An 18211-nucleotide genomic window follows, 5' to 3' on the forward strand; every position below is an offset into this window, starting at 1 on the left:
TCACTTATGGCTATCTTTTTGGCTCTCCTGGTTCTCTTGGCTTGGCTAGGTTGTTCCTGATTTCTTTTTGGCTTCGGTGCTCTTGATTTCTACTTTTTTCAAACTCAAGTTGGTAGATTTACTTGAGTTTGAGGAGGATGTTAGAATAAATAGATATATAATAAATAAAATCGCGTGTTAGAATAGAGTATCATATAATATCATAATCATGTGCTGATATGATTACGATATTATATGATTGCCTTGATTTTATTTTGATTGTAATTGATTTATAATTAGGATGATTCCCTTTCATAGTTAAGCTCCCTCCCCTCGTATAAATAGAGGTCTCATTGTATAGTTTTATGATCGAAATCAATAAAATATCTCTTCCATCATATTTAATATGGTATCAGAGCAATAAGATCTAGGACCTGTGGAATTTTTGCTCTCGGCGGGCGGCCTAAATTTCGTTGCCGTCCGCTGGGCACTCGTAGTAACATGTAGCTGGCTCGTTCATTCGGATTCATCTCAAATCTCTTCTATCATGGATTCTCTCGCTCGTGGTTGTTCAGTGGCACTCTTGGTTTCTCTTGCTCTCATGGTATCTCTCTCGACCTGGCTTGGCGTGGTTGCTCCTAATTTTTTTCTTGGCTTGGTTGCTTCTGGTTTCTCTCTGGGCTTTTTCAAACTCAAGTTGGTAGACCTACTTGAGTTTGAGGGGGATGTTAGAATATAGTAATCATATAGTAATATCATAATATGTGCTGATATGATTACGATATTATATGATTGCCTTGATTTTATTTTGATTGTAATTGATTATGATTTTATTATAATTAGGATGATTCTCTTCCATAGTTAGGCTCCCTCCCCTCATATAAATAGATGTCTCATTGTATAGTTTTATGATCAAAATCAATAAAATATCTCTTCTCTCATATTTAACACTTAAATTGCTAACGGAACAAGGCCGGCAACTGTTTTTGGTTATGTCATTGAAGATGCTCTAAGAGAGAGCTGACCCCGTCTCTCTCCTCCTCCTCTCCCTTTCACCAATTTTTGTTGTTCATTATTTGAACATTCCCTTTCAGACTATTTCAAACTTGTTCCTTAGCCGAGGTCGAAAGGTCATTTCCTCTTTAACATAAATGCAAGTAGAAATAGGTTTATGCTTTATTAAAAACAAAACAAAAACATGTTTGGTAATATTTGTGTTTCTTAAAAAAAAAAAAAAAAACCCTAGGAAAGATACCTTTTTATAGTTTCCATAGTTTACAAAAACTTTAAAAAGGTTTATGAAAAACAAAAACGTAGAAACTTGTTACCAAACAAGTTTTATTCATTAGTTTTTACAAAGGTAAAAACAAAAACTAAAAATTGAAAACAAAAAAGTTACCAAACGTTCCCTATCTTTCTTTTATATTTAACTTAAACTTAACTTAAATCTGAAAATTTTGTTTTTATTTGAATTTTTTTCGTATTTGTTAGTTTTGCGCCAAATATTTTTAGGGTATTGATTCGTCTCGACGAGAGCAATCAAAAAAGTAAAATTTTTAACACTTTTACTAAAGTATTTTAAAAAATAACCATTTTTTTAACTAGAAATGTCATTGAAGATGCTCCAAGAGAGAGCTGACCCCGCCTTTCTCCTCCTCCTCTCCCTTTCACGATTTATTTTGTTCCTTATGTGAACATTCCCTTTCAGACTATTTCATACTTGGATTCAAATTTGTTCGTCAGCTGAGGTCGAAAAGGTCGTCTCTCCTTAACATAAAAAATAAAAGCCCAATAGCCCGTCCATCTTCATCATCAGCGTTGAACAAACCAATAACAACATCTCCGAGCAATTGATTGACGAATTTGATTGCTAATGCTCTGAGAGACAATTCCACTTCCCCCTGTTGCTCTGAACATCAAGACAATAATGCCCCATAACCACTACCACTACCACTTGCACTACAACTACGCATTGGCCATTGCTGCTGTTCTCTTGAGTTTTTCTCTACAGTTGGCGCAGTGCCAAGTCAACAACTACAACCTCACTCAGGCCATCGACAACCTCACCTCCACCATTCTCAGCGCTCCCTTCACTAAGAACGCCCGCTTCTGCATCAAGGATCCGTAAGTTCTTTAAATACCACAGTGTTGCGTACGTTTTGCATCGCGGCGTCAAGTTACGAATTTTAAGACTTCAATCCTTTTCCTTGTTTCGTTTCCCCACAAATTAAATGATACAGGTGTAGAATTTTTTTTTTCTTTTCATTATCGCTACGGTGTCGAAAATTTGGACTTGCACTTCCTTTAAGTCCCCAATTGTTCTCGGATCAATTGCTATTCTCGTAGATAATTATTCGCATTTTTTTACACTAGTTAAAAGTTCTAAGGGGCGCTAAACTAAGTAGACGGACTAAAGCACCTGTTTTTTTATCGGATTTCTAGGCATTCTCCTCACATGCGATCAACTAAAACACCATTTAGCAGAAACAACTTCATTATTGCCATTAGCATGTAGTCCAATAATATAGTGGCATTAACGGACTATTTTTAGAATTAGAGAAAAGAGCTGACTATTGGGGAAGTAGGGAGAATTAATTATCAGAAAGTCTACACACATACAATCTGCACAGATTTTGTTGTGAGGCCCACCACGGGTCTCACACAAATCATCCGAGCCGTTCATTAAATGTAAAAAAAAATTTCAAGGGTCTCTATAAAAAATAATCTCAATCCGATACCTATAGGTGCTCGATCCAATCATATAACTTTTCATTATCCAGAAATCTGAATGAAAAGTTAGATGGTTGGATGAAGCACCTATAGGTATTGAATTGAACTTATTTTTTCACGGAAACCCTTGAAAAAATGTTTTACATTTAATGAACGGCTCGGATGATTTGTGTGGGATCTGTGGTGGGCCCCACAATGAAATCTGTGCACAGATTGCTGTGTGTGTAGCACATGATCTATTCAAGTTACATACATCCCGAGATTCTTTTTCGAAGATTTATAGAAATTAGAAACCCTATATTGGCGCATGAGAACTAAGCAGTTTTTTGGATAATGGTGTCCTCCAATTTTATGTCTTCACTGAAAGTATCTTTCAACCCCCCCCCCCCCCGTTTGAAGTGATTACTAAAAGTATCTATTTATCTAAGTTTGTGATAATTTCACCACATCTTGTGGTGGTGAATTGGTATGAGATTGTACACGTTCTTAATGAGTCTTTTGTTTCGTGTACATTCACCCATGTCACTACAACAAAATCATGATGTTGAGGCAGTCAAAACTGCCCCAAAAAGAGACCTAGTGGGGCAGAATATGCAAGTGCCGTTTGTAACGATGCAGCAATAGCTTTATGCGGCACTTTTACAAGCTTTTGAGGCACACCGGAGTGACGTGTTTGATGGGTTGTAAAAACTGCCCTAATATACAAACCTTTTGGGGCACTAAAACTAGCCCTATCATATTAAAAGTAAAAAATAATAATTCGAAAATCTGCTATTAAGTTGGACTGCCCCGTTAGATTAACAAAATACGGGACTTTCTAAGGGAATGCCTTGTCAACTATTTGATAAGGCAATTTTGTAAAAGTGTCTTTTAAAAAGTGCCTCAATATCTCCTTTTTGTTGTAGTGTGTAGTAGGACAATTGCAACTTCTATGTTAGTTGAACTAATTCTATTGGGTTTGGACTTTTTGTGTAATGCTTATATTTTTTGAGTTCTGACTTTTCGAAGCTCTGTTGTCTTTCCAGGGAGGTTGAATGGGACCGTGCTTTCAATTACTCTTCTAATTTGACTTTTGTGAGTTCTTGCATTCAGAAAACTGAAGGTACGAAGTGCATTGGGTCTTCACTCTTTTTGGTTTATGAGAAATGGGAAATTAACCTGTACTTGCAATGCATCAAAAGATAACTTCACGAATTGAGCTTTAAACTTACCCCGAAAGTACTCCGAAAACAGCAATCAATGGTTGAGAATCACTTTGATGATTGTATCACACACATCAAAGTGAATCTCAACCATTAGTTGATCTTTTCGGGATAGTTTCGGGGTAAATTTTCTTTGTCCATAACATTTCTGTAAGGGTTTAGGCAGACTATAGTTTGCTATTAATTTCGGGTTTTAGTTTCCTCTTTGGACACAAGTTTGTTCTCAAACAAAATGTAGTAGTCAAGCTGAGCATTAAGTTCAAAAGATTTGCTTAGGATTCTCGGATATGCTATTCGCTATGTTTCTATTTCTACATGTTTTCTAAGGGTGGTGGTGTATCCATACATGATACATCGTCAGCACATAGTTACAAGCCCATCCACTATGTTCTTCAGCCAAATGAGAAGAACAGAATTAAAAGTGATGAAAAAAAAAAAGAAAGAAAGGAGGGAAAGATCAGATTTCTCAGTGGACCCGGGGCTCTGCTGTGCCTCATGGCACAGTACCCCCCCCCCCCCCCCCCCCCCCCCAAACGGTACCGTTTGGGAGGAAAAAAATCAAAAGATTTTCTATTTGCAATTCTATAGAGTAGTAACATGATTATAATAGCTTTAGAGATAAAATTTAATTATCTCTCTTTAGAAGAATAATATAATCAGAATAATAAGATATTCACATTGGTTCAAACGGATTGAAAATTGGAGCAGTTAATTTTTTAATTGTATTTTTAATATATAAACAATCTAAAAAATTAAGTGCTCCAATTTTTATTCCGTTTGAACAAGTGCAAAAATCTTATTATTCTGAACATATTATTCTAAAAAGATATAATTAACTTTTGTTTTTAAAGCTCTAATAATCATATTTCTTCTTCATAGAATCCTAAATAAAGAGCAGATATTTAATTATGAAAGTTCTAGATACAAAAGTTAATTATGATTCTTTAGAATAATATGTTCAGAATAATAAGATATTCGCACTTGTTCAAACGGATTAAAAATTGGAGCACTTAATTTAATTTTTTAGACGGTTTATATATTAAAAATACATAACTGCTCCAATTTTCAATCCGTTTGAACCAGTGTGAAAATCTTATTATTTTGATCATATTATTCTAAATAGACATAATTAAATTTTATCTCTTGGCCCTTATAATTACGTTTCTGTTCCTTAGGATTGTAAATAGGAAGTCTTTGGATTTGTTTTCCTCCAAAACGGCACGTTTGGAGGGAGGCGGGGGGCTGCTGCCCAAGGGGGCAGCAGCGTGCTGCTGTCCCGGGTTTTCGGGCCCACTCCGGTCTCGCTCCGATGATCTGAAACGTTCACTTTGTAGAGCTCGTCGAGTAGAATAACTATGCAAAAAATCAGCTTAATTGGATATCATTAAGTGCCTGATCGGAGCCCATATAACTCTCGGTCCATGGGTTACAGTGGATTTGAAGCAGCCCCCGCGTCCTGGGTAGGAGGTACTGTGCCTCGTGCCACAGCAGAGCCCCCGCGTCCTAAATTTCTTAGTCTATCCGTTCGATTTGTCATGCCACTTCCATTATACCTTGTTCACAACGTCTTGATAGTTGGAATTTGTTCAACAGGAAATATGTCACAACGCTTGTGTACTGCAGCAGAAGCAAAGTTCTACTTCAACAATTTTGTTGGAGGGGGATCAGTAGTTTTGCCTAACAAGAACTGCAATCTAACCTCTTGGGTTCCTGGTTGCGAGCCAGGTTGGGCATGTAGTGTTAACCCAACTGTGCAGGTTAGCCTCAACGAATCCGAGGACATACCGTCTAGAACTCTTGATTGTCAGGCGTGTTGTGAAGGGTTTTTCTGCCCTGAGGGTCTTACATGCATGATACGTGAGTATGTGAAGATCCTTACTTGTTTTTAAGCACTGGAAAAGACTTTATTTGCGTGAAACATTGAGTTGTCAATTTTAAGCTATTGAGCTGTAATTTGTCTGATTATTTTTTAGAAGGCCACCTGAATTTTTTTTGTGAAGCTTGCCCATTGGGTTCCTATTGCCCGCTTGCGACGCTCAACGAAACCACTGGCATGTGTGATCCGTAAGTTGATATTGTTGTTGTTCAATTGTTAACCGCATTTCCTGCTATGCATGGGTCTATGGCGCAACATATTACAATGATGGCCGATGAGTTTCTGCAGATACCTTTACCAGCTACCTCCTGGACAGCCGAATCACACTTGTGGTGCCGCTAACATCTGGACAGATGTTGCTCGTAGTAGTGAAGTATTCTGTTCAGCAGGATCGTATTGTCCTACAAGTATCGAAAAAGTTTCATGCAGTAGAGGGTAATGATTTTTGTCCCCAGTCTTGCAGTACTTGCCAGTGTCTAACTTTATCAATTGTTGTATCCTGCTTTTGATAGAACAATGTAAATATTTTAGGGATTTGTAAGCAGTGTATATGGAATTACTGCATGTTGAGCTTTTAATTTTCTAACGCTATCTATTTCCTTTTGCAATTTCAGGCATTACTGCCGGATGGGTTCTATGTATGAGAAACGTAAGCTTCTTGCTGAGTTGTGATTTACTGCATCATATATTGCACACTCAACCAATTTGTCCACTGCATGGCTTTTGTACTTTTAAGCCCCTGTAGTGCTGATTCTACAAACTGTCTGATAGTCATTAATGTCAAAATTTGCAGGGTGCTTCAAGTTGGCGTCATGTCATGCAGACGCTGTGTATCAGAATATTTATGCGTACGGAATTATGTTGATAGTAAGTAGTACTAATAAACACTAAAACACTAACTTGATGTACTTGCCTTTTGGCGGGTTTAAAGGCTAGGTACACTGTAAAACTGTACACCTTACGAAAATAAGATTAGCTGTAGAGACAAAAGAAAGTATAGAGTTCGACTTTCCTATGGTATGATGCCTAAATGTGCGGTAGTTACTGGTGTCATCGCCTTTATCATCGTGTCTTTGTTATGAGATTACATGCAAACGATTAGCAGTTAGTGTTAATAGTCTCACTACCTGTACAATGATATAACTTTCATAAATAACAAGGAATATATCAGGATTTCAGTTTTGCATTCTCTTGATACTGTAGGTATGATTAATCTGTTTACCTTTAGTACATTCATTCCGACTATGTTTCTCTCTCTTTCCACTTATCCTCTGACCCCTCACTTGTAATGCAGGCAGCTTTAGCTACTATCCTGTTTATTATTTATAATTGTTCTGACCAAGTTCTCAGCACTCGGGAAAGAAGACAAGCCAAATCCAGGGAAGCAGCAGCGAGAAGTGTGAGGCAGAAAACACAGGCACGTGAGAGGTGGAAATCTGGGAAAAATGCTGCTACGGAGCATGTTAGAGGCTTCCCTAGTCAGTTATCTCGCACATTTTCTCTACCTACTGAGGAACTCAGGATTTTCAGTCAAACTGACATTGAGATAGATGATGATCTATGCCCGACTACGCATGCATTTATTTTGAGTTCCTCAGAGCAGTCATCTGCTGCAATAGGAGGAAAGAAGACAGAACCCAGTGGCCTAATGATGGGGATACATACAACTGAAGATGGTCCTGATATTTGCAATGATACCACTATTGAGGTAGAAGATAAACATGTACAAAGGCCAATGCCAAAGAAAAAACAATTACATTCTGATAGTCAGATTTTCAAATATGCATACGGTCAACTAGAGATAGAAAAAGCTGTGCGGCAACAAAACCTTACCTTCTCAGGAGTAATTTCAATGGCTACCAATCCTGAGATTAGGAAAAGGCCCATAATTGAGGTTTCCTTTAGAGACCTTACTCTTACTCTGAAAGGGAACAACAAACATCTTTTAAGGTGTGTTACAGGGAAAATCGTGCCTGGCCGCATTACTGCTGTCATGGGTCCTTCTGGGGCTGGGAAAACAACATTCCTTTCTGCTTTGGTGGGAAAAACAGTTGGATGCAAGATGACTGGTTCCATTCTGATAAATGGAAAGAATGAATCAATCTGCTCGTACAGAAAAATTATTGGTTTTGTGCCACAGGATGATATTGTGCATGGAAATTTGACTGTGGAGGAGAATCTCTGGTTCAGTGCTAGGTGCAGGTATGTCAAAACGAGTTCTATGGCAGATTCTACCTGCAATTTACTTTAATTGGTTCAGTGCTAGGTGCATTTTGTCATTCCAACGCGATGTTATAGATTGAGATTGCAATCGTCATTGTAGCTCGGCTAATTCTACCACTATGATAATTGATACATGGACTCAAACTTTAAGCATTATACCCATCAACCAGCCACTTTTTTAGATACAGATGGATTGGGAATCAGCAAAAAAAAAAAGGAGTAATTGCTTTATATTCTAGTCTATCCAGTTGGACAGAAAGGGTGTTTTCCCTAAAATTTAGTCAAAAAAGATAATTTATGCTTTTTTATAGAAATTATTTAACACACATAATAATTGGCGAATTTGAAGTGTTGGATAGACATGACATATCCCGCACCTTTTCTAGGTGTTAAGTCCTTCGGAGTACTGGATTAGTTTGAAGAGTCCAAGAAACATAGTCCTTTGGATATGCTTCTATCTGGCCCCTCATAAGTGTGTCCTTAAAAGGTGATTTTGAAATATTATTTTTAAAATTCATGCACTGGTGTTATTTAATCACGCAGCTTCTCAATTTTTCCATTTTCTAACCATTTTCACAACTATATTTGTTCTTCTTCAATCTCTGCATGGGCATGTAAATAATTATGGTATCTCATCAAACCTTCCTTAGAACCGGTTGGATGATGATTGATATAAGTTTCTAAATGTTCGTGGTAGATGTTCCTAATCTTAGTTATCACTCCATATGTTCCACCAAACCCATAGTTCGTCTGCAACTTTGATTTATTTGCTTTAGTAATTTTCAACTGTGTTGTTCTTGCACTGGATTTCTGCTATTATCCTTGCTTGTTTTCCTTTTCTATGCCATGCTCTAGGACCATAATATCTTGATATCTTGTCATACATATCCGTAGCACAATTACTTCTGATTGCTCTTCTTTTACCCATTTATTATGGAAGATTATCTACAAACTTGCCGAAGGCGGATAAGGTTCTTATTGTTGAAAGAGCCATCGAGGAGTTGGGGTTGCAAGCAGTGCGGGATTCCTTGGTTGGAACAGTAGAGAAGCGAGGAATATCAGGAGGCCAAAGGAAGCGAGTAAATGTTGGCCTGGAATTGGTAATGGAACCATCACTTCTGATCTTAGATGAACCCACCTCGGGTTTGGATAGTTCATCTTCCCAGCTACTTCTAAGAGCACTTCAACGTGAAGCTCTTGTAGGGGTCAATATCTGCATGGTTGTCCACCAACCTAGGTAATGATATCTTACAATAACTATATATATGGGACACTGTTCGTTCTCTCTCTCTCTCTACTTCTAGTTGTGTGACGAGACATGACTGGGACGGTTTCGACATTTCGATTTGAAAGCTCTTTGTCTGTGAGGATAACTTTGTTGAGAGCATATCAGCATGTTCTATTGAGAGGTTCAAGAAATTATTTCATGCATTAAGCTCACCGTCTAGGGGGCCGCTATTTTAATAGTAAAAATTTCTGGAAGCAACCACTTCGTGCATGTATTGCTAAAGGTTAGGTGTACTGCAGTCCTCCCATGCCAATACCCTCATCTAGGGATTACATGGGTATCGTTGTTATTGTTGTTAAGCTCACCATCCTTGTCATTTGTGTCTTTGAATGCACATAAACTTAAGTAAGAAAGCATTCTTAAATCGTTTCATTCACAGCAACAGGACTGATATCATACAACAATCCGGATTGCGTGATCTTCTTTTAATTTTTGGGCACGCAATAAGATGTGAGCAGGCAAGTAAGATAGGTTTGGTTAATTACTTAATTCCCATAAGCTCAAACCTTAAATTTTTTTGAAAAGCATAGGAGAAAAACCATTTTAGTTACAATCAAGTTCTAAAGCCATATTAATATTCCACTACCATACATGAAGGAAATAAGGAGTTCTACAATTACTACTTATGAGAATATAAACCAAACCAAACAGAACCGAGACTTTTTCTCTAGTTAGCTCTGCCAAGGGCAACTTATGAGAATATAATTATGCTATAAGAATGCGGGCATTGAATTGCCAATGGCATTCATGGGAAGTGTTCAAAGTTCAAGACCTTTTTTAACTATGGGGCAAGATCGAATTACACATTTACAGAAGACATGGCAGCACGCCATGAACATTAGTCAAACAAGTAATTCACTATGGACTAGCTAGGGAAGGTCCCACTGTCATTGAGCACGACAAAAAAGGACCACATAATTTTCATTTCATATGATACAGAACTGTCTCTTGTATGTATAGCATAGACACCACAGAAGATCACCTAGATTATGTAAAAATGCCGCGATGGTAAACCTTGCACAACAAAAAGGTTTAAAAGTCCAACAACATAAATTAACAGAGTTCGAATTCAATTTCATCAAAAATATTTTGGTATTACGTCACTCTAGCTGGTCATGGAATTAATTCTTTATCTTACTGGGTACTTGTTTCAGCTACACCTTGTTCAAGATGTTTGATGATTTAATACTTCTAGCCAAAGGTGGCCTTACCGTGTATCATGGACCCGTGAAGAGAGTTGAAGAGTATTTTGCAGGCCTTGGAATCAATGTACCGGAGCGTGTGAATCCTCCAGACCATTTTATCGATGTTTTGGAGGATATAGTTAAGCCGTCTACAAGTTCAGGCATAAGTTCCAGAGAGCTTCCCGTACAATGGATGCTTCATAATGGTTATGTGGTGCCCCCAGATATGCAGCAAAATTCGGCTGGACTTGCCATCCTCTCTTCAGGAGTAACTTTACATAACCAAGTAGATAGTGATGCTACACTTGAGGAACAATCTTTTGCTGCAGAAGTGTTGCAGGACATGAGACGTAATATGGAGCTTCAGCGGGATATCATACAACACAATTTCTTGAGGTCAAGGGACTTGTCCAATCGGAGAACCCCTGGTGTTCTTCTGCAGTACAAGTACTTTATTGGGAGGTAAGTATTCAAGAATCGTTTTTATTATGCATCCATTTAAAACTTTTTTTGGGTTTCTTCGACGAGTAGAAATGAGAATGTTGAGATGGATGTGGGTAAGACTTTGCAAGATAGAATTAGAAACGAAAACTTTCGTGGGATAGTAAGGGACCTAGCGGTAGCACCGATAGAAGATATAGTGAGAGAGAATAGATTAAGGTGGTTTGGACATGTCTATCGTAGATCGGTTGCTACGGTAGTTAAAGGAGTAATAGGTTTAGGCAGATGGTGCTAACAAGGGGAGGGATAACCAAATTTGACTTTGAAGGCCGTAGTTCGAACAGACCTAGGTTTCTTGGATATCATGGACCACGATGTCCTTTAGAGAACTCAATTGAGACAACAGATTCATGTAACCGATCCCAAGTGATACTTAAGGCTCAGTTTGGTTTGGTTTGGTTTTGGTTTCTTCGATCAATGATATCATTTATACAAGTATTTCCTTTGTTGAGGAAATATGGGAGATTGTTTACTAATTCCCTGAGAAATAATATAGCTGATTCTTTTGTGTGACTCTTCCCGAAGAGTATACATGCAAGAATGTTATGTGCCTTAGTCATTATATAGAGCCAGTATATAAGAAAATATGACAGGGATTTTCCCCTACCCCAATTGAATGGGATTTAAGGCTTGGTTTGGTTAGTTATGACGGGGTTAATAAAGGGTTTTGGATGGCTGGTGTTTGGCATTTGTAAAAACTATGACCAGTCAAATTCCCTTTTTCTTTAATAGCAAAAAGTAGGCGCGAGTGTACCATTATGTACAGTACATTTTGTTTTGATTATATCGAATTGAGATATCGATAGGAATGGAGATGTGTTTTGTTTGATATTTGAGTCTTTATGTTTAATTAGTTTCTGTTTTTTGACTTTGTGTGCCCAAAAAAATTGCAGGGTTGTCAAGCAGCGATTACGAGAAGCTAGAATCCTTGCGGTGGATTTTCTGATATTGTTACTTGCTGGGGCCTGTTTAGGATCCCTGATTAAAGCTACCGATGCGACATTTGGAGCACCCGTTTATACCTATACCATTATTGCCGTCTGTAAGTAGCAAAATCTGGCCTCTCTGTTATAAAACTGCACAAGGCTGGTTTTTAATGCTCTGGTGGATAAAAAGATTCACAAGTATGGAAAAACCTTGCTTGAATCTTGCCGCCTCTGTATTTATATCAAGGTTCTGAATACCGTACCGGCCAAAGTACCGTTTTAGTTACTGGTATGGTACGTACCGATATGTTACTGGGTACCGTTTTGGATTAATCGTTATTAATATTTATTCATCAAAAATCATATTTTACTTATAAAATTTGCTTTGCTTGTCATCACCCAACAATATCTTATGAACCAGAAAATCATAGACTACTAAATTGACAAATTAAATGTTCAAATCTGAACCAAATACGGTAAAAAAAATAACAGAAGAATGGTTAAATGGGAGTGAAGTAAACATGAGTATTCTGGAGTTTGGTGTGTTGCATTACGCACAAGGCTTCGTTCACTTGTCAAGAAATGGTACAAGAAAAATGTTCACAAGAAAATTTTAGTGAAGCAAAGTAAAGGAAAAGAAATTTCATTTTCCTAAATGTTGTTAAGTGCTAAAGAAAGTTGTTGGAAAGTTAAAAAAGTAATAGCTTAATTGTTTAGGAAACGAGTACAGAAACAAGATTCCTGCAAAATCTTGTGTTTTTTGCAGGATGAGTTTTATGGGAAAACTAGTACTAATGGAAAAGTTAGAGATGTGGGTCCCACAACTTTCTTGCTAACTCCCCAAAAAATCCAGAAAAGTAAGATATTTCTATATTTTCTTTTCCTTTCCTTGCAACTAAAGGGAGCCTAAAGGTGTTTCACTGTGCAATTACTCCACTACACCCCTTTTTGCTCAAATTCCTGAACGACATAAACAGGAAAATATAATAGGTGGGCATTTTCATCATTTGAGTTCTCAATTCTTCACCTTCCTTGTTGGTTTGACTGTCGTCGATTGTTGGACATATCTTCGCAAGGAAAATGGAGATCTCCACAAACCCGTCTGGATCTTCTCTCCCAGTTCCGACTTGAATGACTGAATCTCTATCTTCTCTTCCCCTCTATTTTTGTTAGATTTCTTTCATTTCCTTTAATGACCGATACATACTGCCAGTAAACAATGGAAAGACTGAAATTCACCAAAAATATGTCTGGTACAACCAGTAAAAGTTGGAAACTTGGCCGGAACGAAACCAAAGATGGTTGTACAGTTTTTACTCTAAAATGGGATGTACCTGCCGGCACTGGAACGAGATTAACAACCTTGACCCATACTATTTGTTTGGATTGTGAAATGAATAACATATCTTTCTAGCACAAGTGTAAATTGCTACAATAATAATGATTTCCGAGTTGGAAACAGTGGTAGTCTTAATGTTAATGTAACTAGTATTATGTACTGTCTCTATCTCATTGCACAAGCTTTACTTCCTCATTGCGTCTTATTTATTTATGTTTTGATCATGACTTTTATTTCAGCTCTTCTGTGTACAATTTCGGCTTTGAGATCATTTTCTCTTGACAAGTTACAATATTGGAGAGAGAGTGCTTCTGGCATTAGCAGCTTGGCTCATTTTCTTTCTAAGGACACAATAGACCATCTTAATACAGTGATTAAGCCTGCGGTGTTTCTCTCAATGTTCTATTCCTTCACCAACCCTAGATCTTCTTTCTCAGATAATTACGTTGTACTTTTATGTCTGGTGTATTGTGTTACTGGGATCGGCTACACACTGTCCATCTTCCTTGAACCTGGTCCATCCCAATTGGTTAGCAATATATTTCAAAGCTTTTCTAACTTCTAAATGGGATACGATATGTTTATGATTTCTGCTGATGACATACTTCCGTTTTGTTCAGTGTGCTGTGCTTCTTCCTGTGGTTTTGACTCTGATCTCAACTCAAACGGGAGATGGTACATTTGTAAAGAAACTAGCAAACTTGTGCTACCCAAAATGGGCTTTGGAAGCATTCGTAGTTGCAAATGCCGAAAGGTAGAACTTACTCTTTATCTTAGTGGGCCAAACCCGGAAAGTCTGGATATTGAAACAAAATTTTAAAGCAAGAAAACCTGGATAAGAAATCCAAAAACTGTAGCATTGTGAACTCTTTGCTGCTATGAACTGGACATGGCAGCTTGGGAGGAATACAAATTCTTGGTTAATTGTGCTTTGGGCGCTGCATTGCAACTGGAGAACTATTTTCCAAGTCCCTACTGTAGAATGGTAAGAGCAATCGCTCAATAACACTGTAGCAGTGGAGCTTGTTTCACAGACATGATGTTAGAACATCAAGCACAACTGCAGATGCAAACAAAGTGCACTCTGTTGCATGGCCTTAGGTAGAACTCATCTTGGCTGCATTCATGCATATAATGCACATTATTTGTGTACACAAATGTCATTGCAAGGGTTATGGCGAGAATTGCTCCATTCTAGAAAATGTTGGGCACTGTTCAATAATGAATAATGAGAAACAAGGGTGTGATTTGGTGTGGAGGACGTAAATTAATTGCAAAGTTTTTACTTGCAAATAAGTAGATAGGCAATCCTTTGAGGCGTTGGATGCTGAGAGACAAGAAAGTAGCACCGACACTCTGCCGGAGGCGACATACCGGTGTTGGACACGGATACGCTCTCGACATGTGTCCGACACTTCTCCCGGAGTGTCCTTTTTTTTTTTTTTCCAATATTTATGGTCCAACACTTTACAGACACTTTAGGGACACTTCGGGGGTAAAAATGCAATTATAAGAACTTTTAAAATGGATCAAAGTGTACGCTTTAGGGACACTTCGGGGGGACACTCTCTGTATTTGAACGTGTTCTCTCTTTCTTTCTCTCTTAGTGATCAGATTTAGGGCCATCTGGTTATGATATTATTAAACTTTTAACTTATTTGAATTTTTTTTTAATTTTTGATATATATCATTTTCTGAAAATTTGCGTGTCCATGTCGTGTCCCGTCCGTGTCCGTGCTACATAGCACCCATGTTGTTCTCATCTTTAACATGGAGATCCATTTAGGGAATTGATTTTCGCACTCTCCAAATTTCCAGCTACTCTCCAAAGGGAGTGCAAAAAGCGCTCGCCTTTTGGAGTGTCGTTAGTAATTTGGAGAGTGTTGACAATCACTGCCCTTCATTATATTGAATGACTAGGACTAGGTCTAGCATTATTGACCTATTGGTATATCTGGCAGAATTAACATGTGTTGGTGTTCTGGTTTAAGTTTTGTATGTATGCAGTATATCATACTAATCATCTTTCATTTCAGGTACTCCGGAGTATGGATTATAACTCGTTGTGGTTTGCTCAGGAAAATGGGCTATAGCCTTGATGGTTGGGGCCGCTGTATATCCTTCCTTATGCTGGCAGGTGTTGTCACTCGCGCTATAGCTTTTGTTGGCATGCTCACCTTCAAAAGGAAACACTGAGAATTCAAGCCACTTGCTATGTCATTCTATTTGAACCCGAAAAGCTGAAACAAAGCGCAAGTTTTGAGAATTTGAGAATCACACGCTGTATACCCTGCAAAATGACGATCATTATGGGAGCTTCCAATAGTTTTTTATTTTTTATAACCAGGTGTCTAGACTAGCTTATGTGCATCTCAACTAGGTCCTTCTGATAGTAAGATAAGGTACTGTCCTTTTTCTCTTTCTTTGTCAAATCATTCTTTATAAACCCTTGGTGTATCATTGTGTTTAGATATTAGGGAATCTTTGCTTAATTGAGACATTAACCTTGTGTCCAAAAACATTTGTTTGGTTGTATTGGAAAGTGGAATAGGTGTTGGGAGAGAAAGGAAGATGTTGTCACTCAGAGTGTGAAAAGTGTACTATTCAATAAGTTATGTCATATTCATTGTGCATAATGATTGACATCAATGATTATCGTGTTTGGATTACTGGGGGGATAGTACTGTGTTTGGATTTTAGACTTGTCTTATGGGAAAGAGAGAAAAGAAAGGGAATATGACAAATTTTCTTTTGCTTAGAGCATGTACACCAGTTCTTTGCAAAAAATGCTAATGAATACTGCACATTTTTTGGTTTAGCTAATCACGTCTCTTTTAATACTTCAACAATCTATTTTATGTATTCTCTCTTAAAATACTGTTTTCCCCATTGCCTTTTCCGTTTTTTTCCCATTCCAAATTTGGGTTTTTTTTCCCTTTCAGATTTGGGTTTTACTTATGGAGGAAAGAGAAACCATACTTGTTTAATATCTACCTAAGCTACAGTTCCTATGTAAAAATACCGAACTACTGTAGCAAATATAGTTTTTGGCTACGGAAAGTCTACGCGCACAGACAATTTCGTTGTGGGGTCCATCACGGGTCCCATCTAAATGATCCGAGCTCATTAAATGTAAAATATTTTTTCAAGAGTTTTCGTTAAAAATAAGCTCAATCCGATACTTATAGATGCTCAATCCAATCGTCTAATTTTTCATTATTCTAAAATCTAAATGAAAAGTTAGATGATTGGATCGAGCATCTATAAGTATCGGATTGAAGTGTGGTCCATCACGGGTCCCACCTAAATGATCCGAGCTCATTAAATGTAAAATATTTTTTCAAGAGTTCCCGTTAAAAATAAGCTCAATCCGATACCTATAGATGCTCAATCCAATCGTCTAATTTTTCATTATTCTAAAATCTAAATGAAAAGTTAGATGATTGGATTGAGCATCTATAGGTATCAGGCTCAATCGAGCATCTATAGGTATCGGATTGAGCCCGATACCTATAGATGCTCAATCCAATCGTCTAATTTTTCATTATTCTAAAATCTAAATGAAAAGTTAGACGATTGGATCGAGCATCTATAGGTATCGGATTGAGCTGATTTTTTTTAAGGGGACCCTTGAAAAATTATTTTACATTTAATAAACGGCTCGGATTATTTGTATGAAACCCACAAAATCTGTGCACAATGTGTAGCAGGGTTCTTTTTGCTATTCTGTTGCAGTTGACCTTTGTAGCTTTCATTCTCTACTAGAGGCTGGAGCACACGCGTGCCCCGTGATGCGTGTGCAAGTTAAATTTTGCATTTTTAGCGAGTCGTATTATGCACAATGACTTCCCGCTTATTGATTGATTCAATTTTGACAAAAAATTGACTTGAACACGCATTGCGTATGTCCGGCCTCTTGTTAAAAATTCTAAAGCCAAACTTAACCAAAAAGAAATTTGGAAAGAATTTCAGAATTGAAGACAAAGAAAGAGAATTGCTTCAGAAGACAACACGTATTGGAGTTGGCAGTTTTCTTTTTAACGACAAATGGGGTAGTGCCGAAGTGGTTTCTAATGCATATATGCAACTGTTGTGTGAGCGAACAATTTTACCCTTGAGATTTGAACTACAAACTCAAGGGAATCAGTGGACACACTCAACGCGTGTACAAATCAAAATTTGATGATGTTTCTTTACGGTCAGTGTGGAATTTACAATTTTTTTCTTCGTATTTTATAGAGGCCGGACACACTTGATGCGTATGCAAATTAAATTTTAATGATGTTTCCCTACTATCGGTGTGGAATTTACAATATTTTTCTTCATATTTTATGCGTGTGCAAACCAATTTTTTGTAATGCTTCCCTACCGTCGAATTTTTCCTTTTTCCCGTCTTTTCAGAAACAACATTAAAATTAGACTTGCACATGCATATGGAGGGAGAAAAAATCCCAAAGGGGCTCTTGCTCATTGTTTAGATGCTATATATGAATACATCGACATGTGGAAAAAATACATTGACCTAGAATTTCAAAATAATAGTACCTGTTCAACTTCATCCATAGCAGTTATTAGATGTAGAAGAGTGGAGGCGGTGGATTTTCCTCGAAGTGGAGTTAAACTGCCACAAATTGGAGCGGTGAATCCTTTGTTTTTTTTCTGCTCTAAACTAATAACTCAGAGAGAGAGAGAGAGAGAGAGAGTCGAAATATTGACAGAGGGAAGGATGTAAGCCTTCATCTTCAAACTCCTTTGAGAAGACGCAGTTACAGAGCAGTTATGCCATGTATGAGAAAAAGGTTTACAGCAGTTACAATGTTCAGATCGTGTTTTGTTCTCATACACTAAAGGTGTTTTACTTTTTTGTCCACGCGGTTAGTTGTGAAACTATTTTTTTTTTAGGGACAATTTTGGAAGAACAAAATGTGAGCTAACCTAAAAAAGGTGTCCACACCAAAAGGTG

The 18211-nt window shown here is 37.6% G+C and overlaps 1 protein-coding gene across 3 annotated transcripts; it reads left to right on the forward strand.

Moving 5' to 3' along the window:
- The first annotated feature begins 1655 nt into the window (after positions 1 to 1655).
- On the forward strand, positions 1656 to 15881 carry LOC131318690 (ABC transporter G family member 28-like). 3 transcript variants are annotated; one of them, XM_058348621.1, is made up of 14 exons: positions 1656 to 2103; positions 3735 to 3811; positions 5505 to 5768; positions 5912 to 5975; positions 6076 to 6222; positions 6402 to 6436; positions 6581 to 6654; positions 7082 to 7989; positions 8951 to 9247; positions 10453 to 10944; positions 11877 to 12025; positions 13488 to 13777; positions 13869 to 14002; positions 15285 to 15881. In XM_058348621.1, the coding sequence occupies exons 1-14, from the start codon at positions 1907 to 1909 to the stop codon at positions 15442 to 15444; spliced, it is 3288 nt and encodes a 1095-aa protein (XP_058204604.1). In that variant the 5' UTR covers positions 1656 to 1906; the 3' UTR covers positions 15445 to 15881. The 3 variants fall into 3 exon arrangements, with proteins under 3 accessions (XP_058204604.1, XP_058204605.1, XP_058204606.1); XM_058348622.1 differs by having other exon boundaries at positions 13869 to 13923; positions 15285 to 15448; XM_058348623.1 differs by having other exon boundaries at positions 2045 to 2103; positions 3735 to 3783.
- Positions 15882 to 18211: the final 2330 nt, after the last annotated feature.

Source organism: Rhododendron vialii, chromosome 3a, assembly GCF_030253575.1.
Source record: "Rhododendron vialii isolate Sample 1 chromosome 3a, ASM3025357v1".
Taxonomy (NCBI): Eukaryota; Viridiplantae; Streptophyta; class Magnoliopsida; order Ericales; family Ericaceae; genus Rhododendron; species Rhododendron vialii.

What these genes read in the sequence shown, in the direction of transcription:
- LOC131318690 (XM_058348621.1), top strand. Translation starts at nt 1,907, where the DNA reads ATGCCCCATAACCACTACCACTACCACTTGCACTACAACTACGCATTG. An exon ending in ACCACTGGCATGTGTGATCC is followed by an intron (nt 5,976 to 6,075) that starts GTAAGTTGATAT and finishes GAGTTTCTGCAG; the next exon opens with ATACCTTTACCAGCTACCTC. An exon ending in CGTACGGAATTATGTTGATA is followed by an intron (nt 6,655 to 7,081) that starts GTAAGTAGTACT and finishes CTTGTAATGCAG; the next exon opens with GCAGCTTTAGCTACTATCCT.